Here is a 25,503-nt window from a genome sequence, read left to right on the forward strand (position 1 = left end):
CGACCATTTCTAGCTTTAACAAATATTCTTTTACAATAAGCTTTAGAAAAGACTCAAAACATGGAAACAAACTTGCTGTTTTATTTGAATAAACATTTGTCCCATTGCCTTTTCAGAGTCTGGTTTATTCCACGAGGAGTTAGAATATACAGCGAGACAGATTAGGTTGATATCAAATATGTATTGGTGATAGTGATATTTGAACAAAAAAAAGAAAAAACATATTAAATATTGGACAACTACTGACCACAATTTGCGACCGACAATATTTTTACTATCGTAACCTGGGTACTCTTTCCATAGATTTATGGAAACCGAACCGTTACCAGGATAATCTTTACAATCAAATGATGGACTCTTACCAAGGCTTGCAGGTAAAACTGGTTGCTGCAGACTTCCGGTCATAGGTTGCTGATAAATTGTACTCGGCCATATATTGAACATCACACCCTGTAATGAAAAAAGACATTTACAAATTCCACTAAGAGGTATTAGAAACCAACCAGTTTAGCAAATATAATCATCATACATACTTAATTGACTGCAATACTTGTAAACCATAAATCAAATCTAACCGAAGACCGATTTGAAACATCCCAGCTGCTCTAGATAACTTTCGTAAAAAATAGTTAAAACCTTTGAATTCGTTTAGTTTAAGGTTGATGTTCTTATATTTGTCTTATAACACAATACGAAAATTTGGGTTTTTATTATTATTATTTTTAATTTCTTGCTATGCATGTAATTGATTACTCTGGTACTTAAAATTAGTTTCTTTTTAGTTCACAGACTCTAAAACCAAAATGCGCATTTCATTTTCTTTTCTCCCGGGGATTTCAATATTTGTGACTACAATCGTGTTCAGAGATGAATACACGGGAACAAATCCTTTTTTTAAATTTAAAATGGGTATTAGTAAAGCAATTATAAATTTGTTTGATAAAAAGCACGAAATCGCTTATCTGTAGTTCGAAGTTTTATAGCAAACCACAATGGTTAGTAGGCAAAGATATTATTTCAATTAACAATTTAAACAAAAAGCGTTGTGCCATTACAATAGACAAAGACATGTCAATTTGGTATGCTAGTAGTACCATTTAAAAACAATGGCAATGAAGTATTATTTGCCATGAACTCGTGGATCGTTACGGTGTATCCATCTTCACCACGAAAACTGATTTGTTCAACGTGTCATAGTTTTTCCATTTCTCTTTCGTCTACCCTGAACATGACTGTATTAGCAACTTTTCAGATGTTTCTAGAAAGGCAGAGAACGCTTACTCTACCGGTGCACCTCGTCCATGCTTCCAGTTTTTAGTTTAATACAAGTTGCTCATTTACTTCTGTACTTACGGGCATGATTTGTTTGATAGTTTGACAAGAACTAGGACAATGTAGTTCTTTACAGCAACCAGTATGTAAATTATTAATCTTGATGGCATTTATAGTAGAACATATAGATAAGAAACTAATATTTATCATATGGAAGTAAATCTATATATTGTAGGAGTATTCAAAATAAAATCCTAAATTAAATTATTTCCTACAGGAGGAAGGTAGAAACGCGACAATAATTACTTAACTGTTCAACTCATCAATTTGAAATGCATCAAATTTTATATCTAGGCAGTAGTGTTGGAGAAATGTTCATGATACAGAGACGACCGACTGTAACTGATTGAACAATATCACAGTCGTAATCTGGGTTAACACGTTAAGTTTCATGTTAGTTTGATGTGTAGGAGCTTTTTGTATGAACTATAACCATCTTTATACATGTAAGCACGCTAAAACAAAGCAAAAATTGTGTAACATTTGTGCCAAACATCGTACAAAATGTATTTATCATATATTTGTTATGTTTAAGTGGCATGGGCAATGTATTGAATTAAACACTAAATACCGCACACTTTGTAAAAGAATAAACAAGGGAACCAAGATTATAGCGGTAATCAAAAGAATGTAATCCAGGGACAAAGACCAGACATGGAAAACAGACATACACAACAAAGAACATAAAGTGACTAAAATAATACATACAAAGTAACAAAAGCAAATGAGCAACTCGGACCCCAATAACAACTGGGAGGATGGACCAGGTGCCCCGGTAGGGTAGGCGTCCTCTGCTTTTCTAGAAACACCCGCCGCCGAGCTGCTCCGGGGTAGACAAATGAGGAAAGGAAAACCATGACCCGTTGAATAAATCAGTAATGGTGCAGATGGACACACCATAAAGATCCACGAGTTCATGATGACGACCATAAAACTTCTGTAGTGATGACTTCAATCTTGTAGCAACATAACCCTGTTCCAGAGGCATATTTGTATATATGAGTTCTAGCGCGATACAAAAAGTCTGAATAGTTTCGGCAAGCTCTGGCATAACGTATGAGTTGTGATATGAACACTCCATACGCAGGTGCTGAAGAGATGTTGCCACAGATGAAAGGAAAGTTGTCAATTCTGAATGAAAAGTCATCACGTTTGTCGTAAATTTTGGTCAATAGTTATCCTTTACCATTGATAGGTCAAGATATGAGACTGACCTTACAGTGTCTGTAGTATCCTTTATTTCAAGTTCTTTGGGGTAAGTGCGATGTATCAAATCTCCGAAATTAACTAAAATCGTACATACAAAGTGACAAAAGTAAATTGTTTAAAGATAATACGTCATCTATATAGCGGAAACTGAGATTAAAGGATCTAGCCAAACGATATTCTTTCTTTTGGATCAAATCAGTTTTAATATCAGCCTTATAAGAGTGAAGGAATATGTCAGCAAGTAAAGGAGCACAATTTCTTCCAATGCCGACCGTTTGTTGAAAAATACGCCCAACACACTGGACAAATATGTTATCGATTAAAAATTCCAGCATTATGTAAACATCATCCTCTGTATATTTGGAAGATGGTTTGGAATTATTTTTTACAAAGTATGAGGAATCTCTACCAAGAACTATATAATTGTATATAGGTGTGCCATCGTATTTTGGAAAAAGCAACGATGTATACTGTTTTTAAGTCTGGATTTTAACTGAGTATGGGGAATAGAAGTATACAGTGTTGAAAAAACATAGGTTTTAATGCTATTATATTCAGATATTGTCTTGAACTGATTTTCTTTAAAAGATCTTTCGAAATTTTCAGGATCCACATTAAATTAATACCACCACGGGAGTAACAAGTGATGTGGTAGGACTGCAGAGTATAAAGGATGACTATCTACTGACATTAAGTAAAGTGTGCTATTACATTATGATATCACGTTTTTGGTGTTCACTGTGTAACCATATTGTGTATGACACAAGCCATGACACGTCATGTGAAGTGTGTGACTGTCCATGGTGTTTCGTAGCTCTGTGTGTTAATTAATATTGAACGTGAATGCATGTTGGTCAACAGTTAGTCAGAACATTTGTTTGATCTTACTACAAACCATGATAACCTTTCACTAATAAACACCTTTTACCCTCTATTTGGTGTCCAATTCCAAAGCTCATGCGATATGTCCATAGGGGACTACTCGTATCATGTGACATGAGTTGTGTTTGTTACAACATCCATGATTTTCTGTTGTCACTACATGCACTAGCGGTCGAACAATACTGAATGATTTTTGTTTTTTGTCTTTCTTATTATTTGTGTTATTAAAAATTATATGCTTAAAACTATGCAAAAAGTCCATAATTGGCAAAGAAATTATCCTTATCTATATTAAATGGAAGATAAATAAAAAAAAAGTTGAAACACCGAATTTATTATTGAAGACTGGTACATCAACCGGAAGATTTTATTTTAGTTCAGGAAAGCCCTTACTACATGAATGGAAACCCATTTTCATTTTACCTTCACTTCTTCGCTTACTATTCCATAATACACAATGACATCAAAATGTGTAGTACTTTCTGAGGATTTAAACATTTTCAAAAACGGAAAACACTTATTTTTCGTTAAATTACATTTCAGGTAAGATTTAACTTCCGAAAAATTGAACTTAGTTGATAGATCTATAAATAAATAGAAACTTTATAAACACACCACAAACATAAATATATGGTATTTGAATAGTTAAATCTTGCGGGGGTAGTAGATCGAAAATTTCAACTAAATATGAAATTAACTTCTTCTTAAAATTAAATTTGACGCTGTTGATAGCTAAATAATATCTAATACAGAAACTGAGCACCACAACAGCGGGGTCAAGGCCATGCAAAAATCAAGACCTGATTATACTTTAATATTTAAGTTTATTTCGGTTTGTACTTTTATTTCTTTCTGCACTGTTTCGTATTTTGTGAATAGCTTTGCATATCAAGCTTTGTATACAAATTGCTGCAGTATATTTGGCCGTTTCTTATATGAAAAGGAGATGTTGTATGATTGTCAATGAGACAGTCATCCACCAAATGTCAAACAACCGGCAATTAAATTTCTACAGGTCACCACAATGTCTTCAATGATAGGCGAAACCCATATCATAAAGTAGGCTGTAAAAGACCCCAAAATAAATGAAGTGAAACTATTAAAACGAATAACAATGCACATACAATATATGGCAGAGTTAAACATGTTTGTGAGCGCTCCCCATACAACCTGGTCATTTAAAAGCATTTGTATGGGTCAATAATGGACTTTATATCTCGAGAGTCTTTAGTTCATTTTAAATGGTCAATAAAGCTAATACAAGTAAGTTTTGATTGTTGGGTATTTTAAGATTTGCCACAATGAAAATTTAGTTTTCTTCACATTTCTTATCAGTTTCCTACTTTTTTGTAAACTATTTATGCACAGAAACACTGTAATTATATTGTTTATTATTTTAATTGTTTTTACAGATAGTATACTAATAATAATAATAATAATAATAATAATAATAATAATAATAGCAATAATTATAATAACTATAATAATAATCTTTCTTGACACTTACCTAAACGTATGATAATCTAATGTCACTGGGAAAGTATGTGTGTATATGTATACACTGAATAAATATTTATTGCTAGTTAAAACCTACCACCCATTCGTTACTAGTTTTTTTTTTATTTATTTGCAAAATACCTTATTTAAGATAGTTCGATCACTTACAAATGAGCATCCTTAAACCGGGCAATAATGTTTTTGAAATAGGATTGAACAATGATAAAGATTACACTGCAGATGCAACGAACACTGCGGTGTAATTATTGTACGAATATTGTATTTATAACCACAATTGATGAAATATCTGTGTATATTTACAATTACATATACAAGTTTTTTTCAGTTTCTATTATTGTCTTCATATTCTGAAAGCGTACAATAAAATGCGCCAATACATCATCTTCAATTGTCTTCTATTACTAAGGAATTTAGGTTATGGCATATATTTGAAGAGCACAAATAATGAAAACATCATCACCTTTGGGCGTCAAGGATTTTATTAAAAAGCTGATGAAGACAATAACGTTTCTTTAACTTTCTCTGCCTACCAAAAAAATAGTATTTATTTCAACTTGTTGCAGCTGACTTGACATAAAATAGCCATTACTGCACCTTTGACATTTTAATTGAGGAAATCCCCATTTATATTTTTTTATTGTCTCCGACAGTGGAAAACATATATATTATTTATATCCGAACAACTCACATTTATATGATTTTAGAATGGACAATCGATTAAAAGTAGGATGAGACAAACTTTTCAGAATAACGGGAATATTTGTCGAAACCAAAATGCTAGGAATCCTGACTTGTAAAATAGTAAATTAAGAAAGATTTTCAATGTGTTACTACTCTTAAAGAAGGGAGTGTAAAAGGCGTTGTTGACACATGGATTGCACATATTGGGTTATAAGTGGCTCATCAGTATTGCACTAGCTTATAAAATCATCCCCGTTTAAATAAGGAAAGGCATTTCAAAAGGCATTTCAAAAGAATATTATTTTTTCCATTCATAATTTTTCTTTCGCACAATGTTCTAGAATTAAACGGAATTGGTCCATTGAAATTCATAATTTAGGAAGGGTAAAGGTGTAAAACTATAAAACAAATATAAAACAAAAGGATTGACTAAAATTTTTAATTAAACCATTCATTTTTTCAATTGTTCGTTCATGCATGTTTGTATATAAGATTGATTGATTGTTGGGGTTTAACATCCGAGCAGCAATATTTCAGCTATATTCAGACGATGATAAAATGAACATGAAATGATGATGAAATGAAAAACGGAATGGGACACAAGGACAGTAGGGTCGACAAATTTTGATTGCCACTAGAAAAAGGGAGGGATGGGTAAAGTCGGGCAATTTAGCCTCCTGTGGCGGAGCGCAAAGGTTCCTACTCCTATCGAATACCACAGCAGGGTTCTTTAACGTGTGAGGAACGTGGCATCTTTCCCAACACGGTGCACCACTATGGTTTGCGGTCAGGTTTTCCGTATTATAGCCTGACAACCCCAACATGTAACACGCCAGGGGTACCTCATTCCACCACCTGGGGCACACATCCCAGTTGCTCTGTGGGCAGAGCCTAGCCCCCGGCTAGGTTTCTGAGCACTATTTAGTCGCCTTTTACGACAAGCTTAGCGCTGCTACAGGCCTATTCTTTTAACACCCGGACCTGCACGGGGCTGTATGTATATAAGTTATTGCTCCTAGTAAGAATGATTCCTTCAGTTATTTCAGATTATCAATATCATACTATATGCATGCCATAAAGAAAATTAACACTTATGGGTGTTTTTTGATGAAGCTTATTTTATTAATGCGTTTCCATTTTATTACCTTTATGATCAACAAAATTAATAAATTTTAAAATTGAACTAATATTTTCAATAATTGGTAAATATGTTTGTATGAGTAAGAGTAATCAAGGGAACAAAGGTTATAGCGGAAATCAAAAGAATGTAATCAAGGGACAAAGACCAGATATGGAAAACAGACATACACAACAAAGAACATTAAATAACCGAAATAATGCATACAAAGTATGCATGCCGAGACAAAACAAAGAACAAAAAACAAAAAACAAAATGGATATCGAACATGAAATTATATAAACATAAAACCTGACGCATTACAAATATATTGATATTAACAAATAACTAATATAATACATTTATTTAATAAATAAAAGCATGACCATTAATCATTTCCAATATATTTAAAGGCGGCATAATAATATATACATCTGGATTAAACATAAATGTTACATAGTTATATTACATCATCGGTCAAAAAGAATTAATTTTGAAGCTTCGGAGATTAATGATATAACACATTCTCTCGTTAATCTTTTGTCTTTTCTTTGTATGAACTGTATCTTAAACCGATCTTTTTTATATAATATTGTCAAAATGAAGGATGTCTTTTCATTGTCTGTGCCTATTGTTTATTTCTTGGAAATTAAACCTCAAATATTCAATTTCGTTAATATTCAAATTTAAAAAAATACTAATATCTTTAAAGAGTAATCAGGAAAACCAAGATTCTAGCGGAAAACAAAAGTATGTAATCAAGGAACACAGGCCAGACATGCAAAAAAGACACACACAACAAAGAACATAAAATAACCAAAGTAATAAATACAATGTAATAAAAGTAAATGAACAACTCGGACTCCACTAAAACATGGTATAAAAAATTGTAAAGAATTATATACACATATTTTCTTAAAGAAGCATATTCGCTTCATCTAAGGTATAAATAATGACTAAACTAAAATAACCAAAATGCTTGCATTGAGTCTATGTATTTTATCTCTTTGGTCATTATGTGATCAACGAATCGTCTACACTTAACTTGGAAACCTATTAAAATTATTACATACTTTCTCATGCATCTATTACTTCGTCATACGAAGCCAGCATTTTCAATATTAGACGTCCTATTTTGTGGTTTCCCCCAAGTATTTTCATAAGGCATTCTTTATTTCAAGTATTTTTTTCTAAACTAATGTCTAGTTTTAAACATATATATATATATATATATATATATATATATATATATATATATATATATATATATATATATATATATGAATAACTTGTGAACCCTGTAACCTTATTTTGCCTCTGCTTATATTCGCAAAATAAATATAATAAGATTTAAATACTAACTACATGACCATGTCCATTAACATAAAACGTTTCATATTTGCACGTTGGCCTAAATGAACGAAAACAAACGGTTATCATGACAATTGTTCATTTCAAAATTAGGCCTACGATAGTATACAACGCTACCTGATATATTTATAACATATTTCAACGTTTATGCAACTTGGTCACATTCTTGCTTTTAATGTAGATTAATCCGACCTAAAAGTTTCAGGAAATAGACTCTAAAGGGAAAATGCTTACAGACTCAATTAATCGAGAAAAAAGTCAAAGCGCATTATAGGAATGCAGATGGTAAAGATGTTTAGATTAACTTACTGTTATCGTTGCATTAATTATGATCTAATCCTAGAAACAATGAAACAAACGTTATAACTGATTATCAACCATGTGTAAACAGTCTATTACCTATGTGTATAGACCCCTGAACGGAAGCGTTCCGATTAGCTATTGTTATCTGTTATCATGACTAAGTATATATTTCCGACAAGCCGGTATAATCAATTACCTATCCGAGCAGTGTAATATTTAACTTTAAGTAATTTTTCTATGACAAGATTTTCACACACCTATTATAGCAGCCAAGCAATATAGATAATCTGAGGTATCAATTGCACAGGTAAACAAAATGATCGTATTTGTATTTTTCTATGAAAGAAAGTATACACAGACAATCCAAATCAATTTGTCAACATGCTTTTCTTTAATGCGATGATGACAAGAGTCGTTCAATATTTACAGTTGATTTTATATTTCAATCATATTACTTCAAAAAATGTCTAATCTCATTTCATGTTCTCCTAACATTTACCAAGTAAAACAAATAGATCACATTTTATTTTATTGTTCAATAACAATTACTGAAGTATCAGAAAATCTTAGTCCATAAAATACAACATTCGTTAGTATTTTGTGTACTGAGTCAGGAATTTTTCCCCTCTTAAAGTATTTTAAGTGAAAAATATGTTTTTGGTTTGTGGACTGGAATACCTCTCTTGGCTACTTTTGACCGTACTGGTAATTTTCCCTATAGCATACTCCATATGTCTAAGAAGTATAAATAGTTATCATATACTTGTATAAAGTTTTATTTTTATCGCAATATTCATAGAAACGTATCAAAAGGCTCATTACATTCATTGCCATTGAAATGTATATTTAGTGGGGGGAGCTTCAACATGGGTAAAAATTACAAGAAATGCATAAGGTCTATGTATTTGATTCCTGTTTTAGAAACTTTTCAAATTGTTTTTTTTCCACAATATTGACAACAATTAAACTCACAAAACCTTGTCCTTCAACCTTAAAGTCATCACAGGCGATCTTTGACACACAAACTTTGTTTCATAAAGGAATTACTTTTAGTGTTTAGTATGAAAGAAATAGACGGAGTCTTCAGTATTACGAAGTATCAAATATGTAGCCAAATGTATAATCATTAATAAGCATCATCAAATATTGTGTTATGAATGTGTTCATATGTCAATATATCTAAAAAAAGATTTGTTTTCTTAATAAACTATACTTGGCAACTTAAGCAACATAACACATTTTTTCACAGGTAAAATGTTTTGAAATACTTTAACATTGCAACAATTTTTAACATGAAATGAAAATTTATTTTCGCGAAATTTTAAGCTATAGATTCCACTTCCAAATGTCAAACTTTAAGTTTAATTCAGTTATTTAAAAACATATATGCAACTTAATAAAGAAACGTAAGTGGTGCGTTTCTTATTTTGCCGAGTAAAATGATAATTCCACTTTAGTTAGAGATGAGGTAATATTTAAAATTTTGCAGAATGCATGGCATTTTTTCTGGTCTTCAAAACATTTTAATATCTTGTTAAATTTTATATTAAATATTATATTACACATTTAGCGCAATTTCAGTTTTTTTCAGTGAGTGTCTTTATGTTGCTATGCAATAAGCATGAAGATTTGTTTTCAATGTCAAAAACTGGTTTTAGATATTTCAATGCCCGATCTTCAGTTGTTTCGATACTTCTACATTACTGAATTCGATGCCACTGCTTGTGGACCAAAGCTCCCCCAGGCTATTCCACTAGTCAGACTTGTTTGCCATTAGCAGTATTACATTCATAATTCACCAATGCTTCATTCCTTGTACTGTACACGGTAATTTTTCTTGGTGCTGGATTTGGCTTTCTATTTCGATACTTCTATTTGATTTTGAGAATTTCTTGTATACATTTTCATGTTGCTGGTGGTTTTTTGGAACAGTGTACAGCATATCGAAATTTACATTATATATATGACTGGCATTTTTTGTACTTTATAACCACTTGGTCCCTGCCACTGCCGGTGGACCTTAGGTCCCCGATAGTTTTCACAAACCCAGTAGTCAGACTTGTCTGACCACGAACCAGTTAATATGTTATTAATCGAAATTTGCAGTAATGCAAATTTAAAAATTCATAAAACACCAATGCTTCATTCCTAGTACTTCACATAGTAGGACTTCTCGGTGCTGGATTTGGCTTTCTTTTTCGCGATTTTTGGGTTTGAGAACTTTTTGGGTACATTTTTTATTTGGATCCTTTGTATTTGATTTTAATGTTGCTGATGAGAAGTTAATCCTTGAAACACCTGTACAGAATATTCAAATTAGCAAGATTATATGATTAGTTTACTAAGCAGTTACTAAAGCATTAATATTTTTTTTCTGAAATATATAATTCTAGTGTAATGAAAGAATGAGAAATTGCAGGTTAAAAATATGCTTGAAAAATCAAATTTTCAAGTAGCACTCCAGATAAGAATCATACAAGAGTAATCAAGGGAACCAAGATTCTAGTGGAAACCAAAAGAATATTATCCACAATAAAGCACATAAAATAACCAAAATAATACATACAAAGTAACAAAAGTAAATGAGAAATTCATGTTCACTAAAAAATGGGAGCATGTACCAGGTGTACCTGTAGGGTAAGCGTCCACTGCTATTCTACAAACACCTGCTGAGATGCTCATAAAAAGTCAAGTCCAAGGTCGACGACAGAGGAAAGGGAAACTATGACACAAATCAGTTTTCATGGTACAGATGGATAAAAAATGCGATTCATGGTTGAAAAGCCTACATATTTTTATATTTGATTTTATGTTTAAAATGTTATAATTGAAAGAAATTTACATTTGGCTTTTGATATAACCATTGTTTCATAAGAGATAAAATGCATATAGAATGTACTGCAGAATTCAAAATCAAGGGAAATAACTACTACTAAAGACTACTACTTAATTATTTACTGTTTCGGCATTCTTGTCGCCTATTAATAAAAATTAAGCATTCGTTCAATAATGTATTTTTCCAATTAGTTGAATACCTGTCCTCTATAGTATTGCTGGTATGATGTAGATTTTTAATAATTGAAAACTGCCAAATAGCAACTGAACTGATACTAAACAGTAAATTGCTTAACCAGTCCATGGGAGCATACATTTGATCAAACGTTCTAATGCTTTACCTCTACATAGCAGCCTCAATAAACACAAAGGTACCAGTCATATTAATATTGGAAATTTCGGTGTGCATGTGTTTCAAAGAATAACCTCTCAGCAGCAACAATCAAATATTTTGAAAGTTCATGACCCTAAAACAAAGTACTAAAATCACAAAATAAGTAACCAAAGTTAGCACCGAGAAAACAACGTTTGAATTTTAGGTATTTTAAGGATCTCCAATTTCCAACTACTGAAAATTTAGTTTAATAGACTATGATCAATTTTGCGCCAGACTAATCTTACTACAGAGCTGCCAAATAACCTTAGGGAACCTACTAGCAGTGTCATCGACTCAGGGGTTTCTAAAATCAAATATTAAGGAACATACACATACTGCATATTTTTGTATACTGTACGCGTATTAAATTTCTCATCAACAGTATTCGATCCAAAAATTTAGGAAGTTTAAGATGCTAAAATAAATTTCATTCAGGAGATAATCAACACCAAAAACCCAAAATGCAAAACAAAGTTTATTACGTATAATACATGGATTAAAGCTTCAGGCTTTGAGGGCTTCAAACATAGTGCTAAATTACGGAGAATAAATATATGACATTGTTCGAATTTGTTAGACAGATCTAACTATTGGGCTAATCAGGAGACATACGTTCTACTAGTAGTGGCATCGATCTAGTGGTTTTTATATACAAAGTTACCAATCGCAAATTGTGGAATGGCATACACGTGTTTCAGCGAGTAACCTATCAAAAGTAGCATTAAAGCTTAAGATACTTCAAAGTCCTAAATTATGTTTTTAATGATTAGTCGTATTAAAACAACTGATTTTCTTAATACCATCAATAATTTTTTGTACTGTTTTGAATATTAATCTTTTATCCACTTTGTCTGGTGGTAATTTTATGCTGCATGTTTATATTACTATATACCGGGCGAGAGGTATAGCGTGCTATAAAGCCTGGTTTACCATTTCCATCAGACCTTTGTTTCTAACTTTCTGCTATTTGTTTTCAATTTGTTGTACAGAATTTATTTACTTTCGCCTATAGTTTATCAGTTGGCAATTTTTTTATTATGGCCGTCAATGTTATAAACTTTCTAATGTTTTGCTGCTATAATATGAGGCAGGTTTAACCAGTAGGAGGGCGACCTTTATACTAGAGTGGCCTTTTCTATTACGAACAAAGTTCTAGTAGTCTTTGGACGACTTGTCGGTGGTCCGAAATGTTTCATATATTAAGATACGAAACTAGCTTACTCTACATTCAGGTATGAGAACACAATTAGTTCGTTTTCGTTGTATATTTATCGAATATAATTCCAACTTTGGTAGTAGGTACCTTCTACATTTTTTCATATTTTTACTAGAAACTGATTTGCTGATGTTTTGCCTCTAATTGGTAGAAAATAGGTCAAAATTACATGGGATTTTTTTTATTAATCAATTCTGACTAAAAGTTGTGATTTGGTTCAGTGGAAGAAGGTTAAAATTCAGGACTTAACTCAATTCATTTGTCATGTCTACCCCATCTCCGGGTCATATGTATTAATTAAGAAAAATGACGGTAAAATTTTACATATCTATAGATAAAATCCTGTTTGTACATATCTTTAGGCCAGAGAAGTTTTATTCAGTTTGCGCCGAAATTTATACAAATGTGTATATTGAAATGCGCTTGAAAATTAATTGTGGTCTCGTGCCTTCAGTGTGTTTTTATCATTCGGAACTGTTTCGTCATTAAGCATGCACTAAATCAATAAATCCCGGAAAGTTCCACAGGATGAATGTACCTGTCAGATTGAATTCTGGCTCTCAGTGTTGCTAAATGCTATATCTTGCTTTTTTGTTTATTACCGTTATGAGTACTTCGTCCCCTATAAAATCATATTTCTTAGAAAAATTTCTAACGGTTTACTATATTTGAATAATATTAATATTATAAATGTACTAATGCATTACCTATATGTAGTAATCTGATTATCGTAGAATGATTTACTTCTATAGATCAGCTGATCAAATTTATTTATGCATTGCCTCTATACAATAGATTATCTTTTATAAAACTTTATAAAATTTCAACTTCCTTCATATGCATATCCTCGATATAATGTTTATCTCTCATAAAACTTTCTAACAGTCCATTTCATTAGAGTAAATTCACCGTTAAAACGAACTCTTACTTTGCTCCTTGAAACATGTGTACATCATATCGAAATTTGCAATTTATATGATTGGTTGATTTGTATTACTTATAACAACTGAGTCGATGCCACTCCTGGAGAACCTAAAATTATCGAGGGTATCCACCAACAATATAGTCAGACTTGTCTAACCTCGAATTTAGATAGATATAAAATTTAATTAATAAATGTATGTATTGCACATGGTAGAACATTTTTGGTATTTCTATACATTTAATTTTTTTGGAGTAGCTAACCACTAATAAAATATTAATGATTCACTTTTATAGAAGAACTTTACTGTTAACAAAACTTTGAAATGGTTTACCTTTTTTGTGAAAACATTGCTCCCATGAAAATGTTCTGTAATCAGTATATCTCATAGTTAATTACTGATTTATTCGAGCTAAGCGAAACTGAAAGCGAAATTCACAAACAAAAAATTGATCAGTTACAAATTTCGATTAGTTTCAAACTTGCCTTTGGTTATTTGTATGCTGTGTGGAATTTGGTGTTGTAATACCTCAGTAGTATGTATATCATTCCTTAAAGTGGGTTATTTTTTTCAAGGAAGGTTAATGCATCTAATCAGTTCCTGAAAGGATATACATTGCCAGGTTGACGTTTATGAGAAAGATTCAGACATTTTTTCAAGGAAAGCCAATGAAATAGCAATCTTAGATATATTTTGATGTTTATTTGAAAACTGGTGGCCCTAGCAAAAATTCATATCAATTATGAACCTCTATATTATACACACGTCTAGCATTTAACAGTACTAAGTTCCCCTTATAATCATTACACTTTTATATGACACATGCCTGCTAGCGTAAGCGTACATTTATAACATGATTTTATCAAGTTGTAAGCATTGAGAAGTGGGTAGGTACATGACCCATTGACAACTAAAATTATTCAACGTGTTTTATCGAGTCATTGCTTTATTCTAAAGACTCTTCAAATTACTAAAACAAATCTAATCTGTAATTAATAGTTACATGTTACTATAATAAGAATTACGCAAAGTCGATGTATTGTAAGCGAAAAAGATGATTTTTGTTCTATGTATCTCGACTAATCAGCTTCATTTCCGAGGCTTCCTCTAATGTAAGAAAGATATTTAAATGATTATTATCTTTTTTCCTATTTGGAATAAAAATAAACTTGTATGTGATATGTTCACGCAAGTCTGTTGCATTACATCTTTTTTGATGAATGTATGCACTGTAAGTTCAATATATCAATTTATGTCCAAACCAAAATGGTCTTACTCAACAATATCCAAACAAGGACTTAATCCATACAAGGACTATGAAAATAATAAAACATACCTTTTAGTTGCCTGTGTATATAAGATGATATAATGTACCGAGATAAAAATAGCCTATTCTGTGATGTATACATGTAAATATGATTACATGAAAATATAAATTGTGTGATAAAGGGCGTGTTTGCCTTTAGTGAGATTATCAATACTTCCTATTTCTATTTTAAGCCTATGAAAAGTTATAAAATATAATTAAAATTTCTTTTTATCTACAAGTTTAACTAAATGTAACCTTTATTGATTTCAAATTGATTTACTTCTATAAATCTGATGTGATTTAATCCTGAAGCAAGCTGTGCTGGTTAATCCCTAGACGGAGTAATTGCTTTCCGGTAGTTGTGATTACGTGTTTCAACTTCCTATTAACTATTACACACAGGACGTAACAAAACATTGATTACATCCAGTAAATGACATCGTATTTTTATGTATTATACATACATAATACCTTTCATTGTGACAAGGTTCTTGACAAGTTCACCGACTTTATTACACCTGATTACACCCGGAAAGTGGACTTGAATTGGGCAGATGATAACCAATCAAAACGACTTCCTCGTATATTTATAGTCTGTTTCATTGTTTTAATGCAAAACAATGTAAATGATGGCATCACATTTAGTCACGTGCCAAACACCTTATCTAATCTAGTGTACAAATATGACAGAAATATACATTGCATATTGTGATTCTTATTTTTTTTTGTAGGCCAACTATATTCAATTGGAAACTAGCAAAAATCGTGTTTATCTTATATTTATCTTTTATAAAAAAATATGAAAAAAATGTAAAACGAAATTATAAAAACAATTAACACTTTATCTATACTTAGCACTAATAATAACTCTAAAATGAATCACTACAATAATGCCGCTATAAGCTGGTACATTTTTAGAGATAATGTAAGAGTAATCAAGGGAACCAAGGTCATAGCGGTAATCGGAAGAATGCAATCCAGGGTAAAAGACCAGACATGGAAAAGAGATATACACAACAAAGAACATAAAGTAACTAAAGTCATACATACAAAGTAACAAAAGCAAATGAGCAACTCGGACTCCACTAAAAACTGGAAGCATGGATCAGGTGCAACGGTAGGGTAAGCGTCCTCTGCTTTTCTAGAAACACCCGTCGAATTGCTCATAAAAAGTCAAGTCCTGGGTAGACGAAAGAGGAAAGGAAAACTATGACATATGGATACACCGTAACGATCCACGAGTTCATGATGACGACCATAAAATCTTGTAGCAGCATAACCAGAAGCCTATTTGTTAGAATTCTAGCGCAATATGAAAAGTCTGCATAGTTTCGGAAAGTTCTGGCATAACGTACGATTTGTGATATGAACACTCCATACGCAGGTGCTGAAGGGATGTTGCCACAGATGAAAGGAAAGTTGGCAATTCTGAATGAAAAGTCATCACGTTTGTCGTAAAGTTTGGCAAGTAGTTTTCTTTTACCATCGATTTCTAAGTGTAGGTCAAGATTGAAGCTGACTTCACAGTGTCTGTAGTATCCTTTATCTCAAGTTCTTTGGGTAGATGCGATGTATCAAATCTCCAAAATTAGGATTGTTTAAAGATAATACGTCATCTATATAGCGGAAAATGGAAAACACCATGGGTCAAACAAAGCTATGAACACCAAAAAGAAACACCAAGAGTAAACCACGCTAGAATCACCATGTGGAAAAAACAGGGTAAACCGAGCTATGAACACTAAAAAGAAAACGCCATGAGCAAACCAAGCTAACACACCAAAGAAATGACACCTCGGGGCAAACCAAGCTATAAAAACCAAAAAGAAACACCAAAGGCAAACCACGCTAGTTACACAAAGATGATAAAACCTTGGGCAAACCACGCTAGGAACACCAAGATGATAAAACCTTCGGCAAATCCGTCTATGAACACCAAAGGGAAAACACCTTGAGCAAACCAAATTAGGAACACCAAAACGAGAACACCTCCGATACATCAAACAATGTAAATAAAAAGCGAATCACTATGGGCGACCGAAGCTAGGAACACAAATTGATAACGCTTGGGCAAACCGAGCTATGAGAACCAAAAGAAAATTATCATGTGCAATCCAACCTAGGAACACGTTGAGCAAACCAAGGTAGGAACATCAAGATGAGAACACTTCGGATACACCAAGCAATGAATATAATAAAGAAAACACCATGGACAACCCAAGGTAGGAACGCCAACCGAGCTAAGCATAGGAAGAGGATAACATCCTTGGCAAAGTAAGCTAGGAACACCAAAATGATAAGAGGCGCAGAAAAAAATTGTGCATCACAAAAAAAGTCTGGAAATTTGAACGAAAGTTCTATTTATGGGCAAACGATAACGCCATTTGAAAGAAATTCCTATCCAAAGACTTAAGGCAAGACAAACCTATCAAAGGAATTGGCTTACAGTGGATAGAAATGAAAAGTAGAAACAGGACACTCTCTATCAACTGACCAAAGTAAGAAAACTTCAAGAAAATTCATATCCAAATACATTCGGAATGGCAACTTGAAGATAATCATTTTCTAATTACTTAAGTTTCGACTATTTGAGGAAAATCTCAAGGACTAAATGTAAGGAAGCCATTGGAAGTGAATCCTAATATAAGAGGTAAAGGCAGGGCAAATTAAAGGTAAACCCTTTCTTGTGACACAAAGTAATGCTATTTGAGAAAAATCTCTAAATGTAAGGCGGCCATTTTAAGAAAATTCCTATACCAAGGACCAAAGTTAAGGCAACATGAAGGAAATAACTGTCCAAGACTAAAAAGTGATAAAATTTGCTTATATTGTAGTCAACATACAGATACCTTTGCAATGATAAAGCAAATGACGCATATTCACAAAGTTATATAATGTCAAATTATTCGATGATTAAATCTACTTTTAAGATAAGGATATGAAATTATATTCATGTCGATTTCTCATGTATTTATGTTGACGTTTTACATATTTTGTAGACTTTTGGATGGGATACATTGGCATAAGAAGGTGTATTGACCAGGCAATACTAATTGACAAGTAAATATAACTAAGGCGATATAGCTATATTGTATATCAACATGGTACTTTGCAAGTCAAATTAATTTTATTGAAAGTTTGTTAATACATGTGTTTCTTTCTTTCTTTCTTTTTTAAGATGTTGCTTTTTCAATCGCTGTATTTGCATTCGTTTGTATTTGTTTTAATTTTCAAAATGTTTAATAACCTTTGACCTTTGTAGATTCCTTCCATAATTTGTGTCTTCCTCGATTTTCCTTCATATCTTATTTATCTTTACCATAAATACTCTTTAAATAGTTCTTGGCAATTATCATGTTTCATATGAAAGCAATTTCACAAAATTCAAATGAATAAATAAATAAAATTCACAATGACTGTACAAACTTTCATAAATGTACAATCTATCATGTCAATCTTACCTTCATAAAGAATAAATATGATAAAGTTATTGTCGGTGTTGATTCTCCTTTATATAGAAACGAATATTGCACGACATACCATCATTGAATTTTAAACTGAATACAAAAATATCAACCATATCAATATTGTAAGTTTGGTAGCCTGTACAGGTGTTTCAAGGAGTAACCTCTCATCAGTAGCCTTAGAACAAAGTACCAAAGAAGTTCAAGAATCAAAACAACATTTGCATACAAAAAGTACCTAAAACAAAAACATATCGAAATAGGAAGTCACTTCCAGCACCGATAATTTTAACCAGAGTCGAAGGAGGCACATTATTGTAACCACATGCTTCATACAAGAAATTAAGCCTCTTCGATTTATGGTAGTTAATGATATGATAAATTATTTTAAATACGGGATTCCAAATGTTGTAAGAAATGCTACTATCTTAAGAGAAATGCTGCTAAACAGTAGTTTCTGTCTGTTGAATGCTTATCTAAGGTACCCCTAACCATTAGCGATGGACAATTAATATAATTTAGATTTTTTTAATTAAATGTCAAATCTTAATTAATAAATTTAAAGGGAATAAAAAAATTGAGATCGTTGTTTTTCTCCTTAGATGTCTGTTTATAATATTATGACAATTGCACGAAATTCAATATTACACAACTTTATATACTGTCAATCTAAAACTATCTTACATGTATATAAAAGTATTAAAGCTAATATGGAGTTAAGAAATCATTGGAAAATAAATGAAATAAAGTCAGAACAATATTAGAAAAAAGATTAATGCTAAAAACACAGTAACAATGAAAAGCCTCAAAACCGGTAATGTGCAAACGATAACCTTGAAACACTCTTATACTTGGGGAACAATAGTCTATCTAATATCACTTGCTAGCTAAAGAAGCTAAAGAACAGTTACATACCACCCAGTAAGATAGGGAGCAGTAAGATATCGCACGGTAAGCTAGGGAGCAGTAAGATATCGCACGGTAAGCTATGGAGCAGTAATAAATCACCCGGTAAGCTATGGAGCAGTAAGATAACGCACGGTAAGCTAGGGAACAGTATGATATCGCACAGTAAGCTATGGAGCAGTGAGATATCTCCCGTAAGCTATGGAGCAGTAATAAATCGCTCAGTAATCCAGGGAGCAGTAAGATAACGCACGGTAAGCTAGGGAGCAGTAAGATAACGTACGGTAAGCTAGGGAGCAGTAAGATATCGCACGGTAAGCTATGGAGCAGTAAGAAATTACATAGTAAGCTAATGAGCAGTAATATATTGCTTGGTAGGTTAAGGAACTGTAATAAATTGCGCGGTGAGCTAAAGAGCAGTAAGATATCGCATTGTAAGGTAAGGAATAGTAAGATATCTCTCGATACGCTATGGAGCAGTAAGATACAGCTGGGTACCCGGGAAAAATGTAAGATAACGTTTGGAAATCTAGTGAACATAAGATATCTCTCAGTAACCTGAGGAACAGTTAGTCATCACATAGCAAGTGTTGGTAAGCCGAAGAACAGCAAAGAGCAAAGTTCGCCAGGAAATACTAAGAACTCTCACGGTAAGCTAGGGAATAGTAAGATAAATTGCTTGGTCACCTAGGGATCTGTTACCCTACACTCGGTCACCTAGGGATCAGTTACCTTTCACTCGGTCACCTAGGGATCAGTTACCTTTCATTCGGTATCCTGGGACACAGTAAGCGATCACCCGGTAACCTTGGGAAGAGTACGATATTGCTCGGTAACCTTGGTAACAGTAAGCTTTTCCTCGGTCATAGTTAGCTTTCACTGAGTAACATAGGAAACATTAAGATATCAATCAGTAACATTGGAAACAATAAGATTTCACTCGGCACCCGGGTTCTTTATCTTAATATTTTCTTGCATAAAGAAACTTTTATTTGTATGATTTTTATATAAATAACCTCTCTATTTGCCAATGCAAATATTCCATCACATGAAGTTTAAAAGGGAAAGAGTGGTAAGCTACCAATAGCAAAAACACATTTCACGAGAGCCTACCCTAATATGTGTTAATTTAGAATGCGTCAAAAGCTGAACAGGTTAGAGTACTTATATCCGCCATTGTGGAAAGGCTTTTAATAATCGTAATTGTGACTGAGTTATATCAAACCCATATTGAGTTTTGTCTACTTATACAAAAATCTTGTTAAATTCATTTTTGTCTATGTAAAGCAGCATAGATACCAGTATTAAGTGACCGAGCAAACGAATTATGTAAAATCTTTAAAGGATATTATAGATATACATTCTGCTCAGCAAACCTGCTATTTACAAAATTTTGCGTCATTTGTTTCTAAAGAATAAGGTTTGATTTCAAACAAAATTATTTCTACTGTTTTGACAAGAACTATTCCGTCCTTTTCGTATCACAACGTCAAATAATGCAATTTATAAAAATAAAGAAAACTTACGTTTCATACTTTAGAGAGTTGATAAAGCATAATACTACATCGCCATCTAATTACCTTTATCTCGCCTAGCAGGACCAGTCGATAACATTTAAGTAGCACTTCCCATCACTTCCGTACACGAGTTGTTTATAACATCCGTTATATAGGCTTCCCTGTTTGGTAGACATATTGATTTTTGCTTATTGTTTAATAAATTATTGAACTTGATATGAAATATAAGAACAATAAAGAGGAGTTTATCTTGCGATATATTGGTGTCATATTAGTCATGAACAGGAATAGGCAGTCAATTTTCTGCAGTTTATCAGAATGGAGGATGTTTATCATGTGATAATGAATAATACATTAGTCCTTGAACATGCAATTTAGAGAAATTTCTAAAGAATGTCAGAACGTTCATTTAGACACTTATAAATTTTACGTTGTATCTAAACATGTACATAGAAACGTTTATTGTATTGAACTTTTATATTAACGGTACGACAGTTTTACGAAATTGTTGAAAATACAATTTTCCAAAAGGTACTCAGCATGTTTCTAAAACAGAATTCTCTGGAATAGTTTTAAATATCGGTTACTCTCAAATTGTAAAACAAAATATTGTCGGTGAAATATGACAATAAAAACGTTAATGATTGTAGTTAACTAATGTTATTTTTTTATATTAACCGAATAAAGCTAGACTTGATCATACCGTAATAAAAAACAACTGATAAGTGAAACGCAACAAATGTCCGAGTGTATAACCTAAAACCAAAATGCTTTCAGATCACCTGAAGGTCTTCAAGAAGTGTAAACATACTTTTAAGTAATCTCTAAAAGGCTATGCCATCAAACGAAATAATATCCATGGAAATAAACGAGGAATATTCTTCAAAATCAAAAATTATTTAACGACACAAAGACACATTAATGACCGACAACTCTTGACTATGGACAGGCGCTTGAAATATGTGCTTGGGTTAAACTAGATTTTTGAGGCCTTATCCATTCCTCTTTAAATTAATACCAATCAAGGGAACCAAGATTCGAGCGAAAACCAAAACAATTATTTCAAGGACAAAGACTAGACAGGGAAAATAGACAAACATAACAAAGAAAATGAAATAACCTAAATAAAACATACAAAGACACAAAAGTAAATCAGGACTTCACTACTTACTGGGAATATGATTCGTTGGTCCTTTGATCAATCATAATAAAATATGAAGTCTAAAGGCAAATCCAAACTCGTGGCAAGGCTGCAAATTCGAGATGCCAATTGGACAAATCACTGTGAAGGGTTGGAACTATTTTGAATCTATATTAGCAGAGCGTTATGTGCATCATATCCACAAGACAGACAAGACTGTATATACTTCATATAATTTTCATTATCGACACTTCCGTTGATACTACTTGGTCAATTAATATAGAGCATTAACAGTAGTACATGTTGCATTTTTTTAACATTTACGATAGGTCAATCTCTGATGCTGTTGGGTAGACAGTGGAGGACCTGCAGCTTTATACAGCCATAGCATTATAAAAGAGAACTGCAAATGTGCATCCGTAAGGTGCTGCATTGGATGGGATAATTTGATGCATTCATATTTAAAGTACTATCATTAGAAAATCTCTTCCAGGATACAGTTGAAATGGATCAACAGGAGATTGTAAAATATAAAATATATCAAAAACTATCAAAGCCGTTAAAAACTATTTATCACATTCAAAACCATCAAAACCATAAAATATTAGGTATCACCCTGAAAACTAGCAGAGTTATTAAAACTATGTATCACCCTCAAGACTACTAAAACTATTACAAATTATGTTCTCAAACCTTCAAAGACCTAGGTATCGCACTAAAAACTATCAAAGCTATTAAAAATTATTTATTTGCCATCAAAACTATCAAAGCTATTCATAACTAAGTATCACTATCAAAACTATAAAAGCTATGTATCGCCATTAAAACTGTCAGTGCTCTAAAAAATGATGTATCGCCATCAAAATTATCAAAGCTATAAAAACTATTTATTGCCGTCAAACCATAAGCGCTTTCAAAACTATGTAATGCCATCAAAACTATCAAAGCTATTTATATCTATGTAATGCCATCAAAATTATCAAAGCTATTTATATCTATGTAATGCCATCAAAATTATCAAAGCTATTTATATCTATGTAATGCCATCAAAACCATCAAAGCTATTTATATCTATGTAATGCCATCAAAACTTTCAAAGCTATTCATAACTAAGTATCACTATCAAAACTATAAAAGCTATAACAATTATATGTTTCGCAATCAAAAAGTTTAAATTTATTAAAAATTAAAAACTATGTTTCGCAAACAAAACTATCAAAGCTATTAAAAACTTTATATCACCATCAAATTACTACCCAAGCTATTGTAAACTATGATGTTTATTTAACAAAGCCACTAAAACTGCCAAAAACACCGTCAATAATATTGATAATAGAAAGTATCGCCTAAAGATTGATTGTTTTAGTAAAAGCGAATGCATTTTTCTTTCATGAATTATATTCGAGTACTTCTGGGACTTGGTTTCTATTTATATCAAATACGTTTGACGTCATAAGCATGACATATTCTAAATCATTGTTTAAAACCAAACGCCATTTCCAGCATCACATTAACTTTCCTATAAATTGTATAACGATTCTGCTACTGCTTGGTTGATTATTTCAGAATGTTGGCCATCTTGAACATGCTACCGTTGTTGCCTAGGGAACAGCTAAATGCAACAGGGGAGAGTACGTATACTGGACTTACATAATAGTCAACTGTCAAGTGATCAAGAAACCATTAGAGTCGGAAGCCATGAAAGTACTTCACAGATGTTTGTTAGTGATAACAAACTTTGTCGTTATTGAGCAGAGAATTGATTTTAATTATTAACTCATTAGAATTATAATTTCCTATGTAACCAGATAACCCGACCTATGTTCTTTGAATATTTGCATTGTTTTATTGCGTATATTTGTAAACCAAAAATGGTAAGAACAAAACTACTCCAATTCATAATCAAGTCCAAATTAAATCTGACAAAAAAGATTTTACACCATTGTTCTTGTGTTCATTTTCTGTTAAGATAAACATGTAATAGTTTTAGGTGGGCGGGATATGGCAAGATGGTATTTAAAATATCATACCTCCATATTGTACGGCAGTTGATTTTATTTTTTTTATTTATTTATTGTTTTTAATTTTTTTTTTAATTTTTTTTTTTTTTTTTTTTTTTGGAAGGTGGGACTAGTTACTGTGTTACCACAGAGACTAGTTTAGTATTTACTGTTATGTAAAAAGGAATCTTCTTGGATACCAGAGACGCCAATTGAACCTTTGGACTCTTTGAATATACCGGGAAGTTTGGGTAAATATATCGTACCGTGGTTCGTGTTACGCTGATTGGATTTCTACCATTGGTTTATTGTCTTTTTTTTTCTCCATTTCATAAAGATTTACAAGGCATATATTTAATTATTCAACAAAATATATAATACATAAAATGTAACAAGATTTCATATATTCCACACAAATTACTTGTAGACCAAAATGAGATCAATTTTCCAGAAAAACGACCTGAAATGCTATGTACATTTTAAACACTTTTAACTGTGACCATACCTCCACTTATATTTCATCCTCATTTAGGCATTATGAATCTTTTGATAACGACATTCCAGAAAAAAATAATATAACAGCAAGTACAAAAAAGGCATCGCGTCTAGTAAATATCAGAGTTAAAACTAATATGTATAAACTGACATTCAGAGCCAAAACAAAATAGCTTAAAGATTAATATTCTTGTGAAAACGATGGACAAATACTATCTGCATTTTGAGTAGGCATACAATTCAACCTGTTTTCCGATATTTTATGACAAAGAATTTAGATGCATTCTTACAAATTTGCAATCTGTTTTGACAAAAATACTTGTGAAAGATGGATAGATACCTTGACACAGTAATATAATGTATTAGTGTCGTTACAAATAGAGCACAAGATAGAAATAATAGCGTATATTTTGGTAAAGGTGTAGACAAATAACGTATGGAGAGATCTAATCAAAATCTTGCATCAGCTTGATCGCATCAAACATTTCAAGTGATGATTCTATGTACAAGTTATAGCTCCACTATCGTACAAAAGAAAACCGTTCAATTATTAGTGTTTACTAATGTCTGAATCGACTATTTCCATTAAACCTGTACTGAGGCCCATATTTGCCGAAAAACGTCGAACAACTTCTCACTACTTTGTGACTTGACACATCTTTTTATGCCCATGTTAAGCCACTTATTGCAAAAAAACGACGAAAAACTATGAAAACTGACGAAAAATTGTCAAAAATTTTATACCAATCATCAAAGTAACGTTTCTTTTGTTTGAACCATTAAAAACAGAAAACAACTGAACCAATTCATTTATACTTGAAAGTAAACAATTGTCAACCACGTCGCATATATGATGAACAATGCACAAACTAACGCTAATCTATCATTGAATGTAATGCGACAAGGCC

At 32.2% G+C, this 25,503-nt stretch overlaps 1 protein-coding gene and 1 long non-coding RNA gene across 16 annotated transcripts in view; one reads left to right on the forward strand and one right to left on the reverse strand.

Moving 5' to 3' along the window:
• Positions 1-25,503, reverse strand: part of LOC148608912 (transcription factor ETV6-like) — a 53,645-nt gene that overhangs the window by 25,015 nt on the left and 3,127 nt on the right. For 3 of the 15 annotated variants that reach the window (XM_088543285.1, XM_088543282.1, XM_088543275.1), the window contains exons 1-2: positions 8,420-8,526; positions 363-450 (exon numbers count right to left, since the gene is read on the reverse strand). In XM_088543285.1, the coding sequence (XP_088399411.1) occupies positions 363-444 (82 nt within the window). In that variant the 5' untranslated portion in view covers positions 445-450; positions 8,420-8,526. Of the gene's footprint in view, positions 1-362; positions 451-3,846; positions 3,866-8,419; positions 8,678-14,248; positions 14,373-15,099; positions 15,210-20,968; positions 21,212-25,503 lie in introns of those variants that run through there. The other 12 variants (XM_088543271.1, XM_088543270.1, XM_088543276.1 and 9 more) reach the window with 11 other exon arrangements.
• LOC148608913 (uncharacterized) lies at positions 3,859-24,503 on the forward strand. Its single transcript, XR_015914845.1, has 3 exons — positions 3,859-3,966; positions 18,072-18,132; positions 22,430-24,503. It is a non-coding gene; the product is annotated as an uncharacterized LOC148608913 (long non-coding RNA).

This window comes from Perna viridis, chromosome 8 (genome assembly GCF_037379345.1).
Source record: "Perna viridis isolate PV_CMFRI_1.1 ecotype Kerala chromosome 8, ASM3737934v1, whole genome shotgun sequence".
Lineage (NCBI taxonomy): Eukaryota > Metazoa > Mollusca > Bivalvia > Mytilida > Mytilidae > Perna > Perna viridis.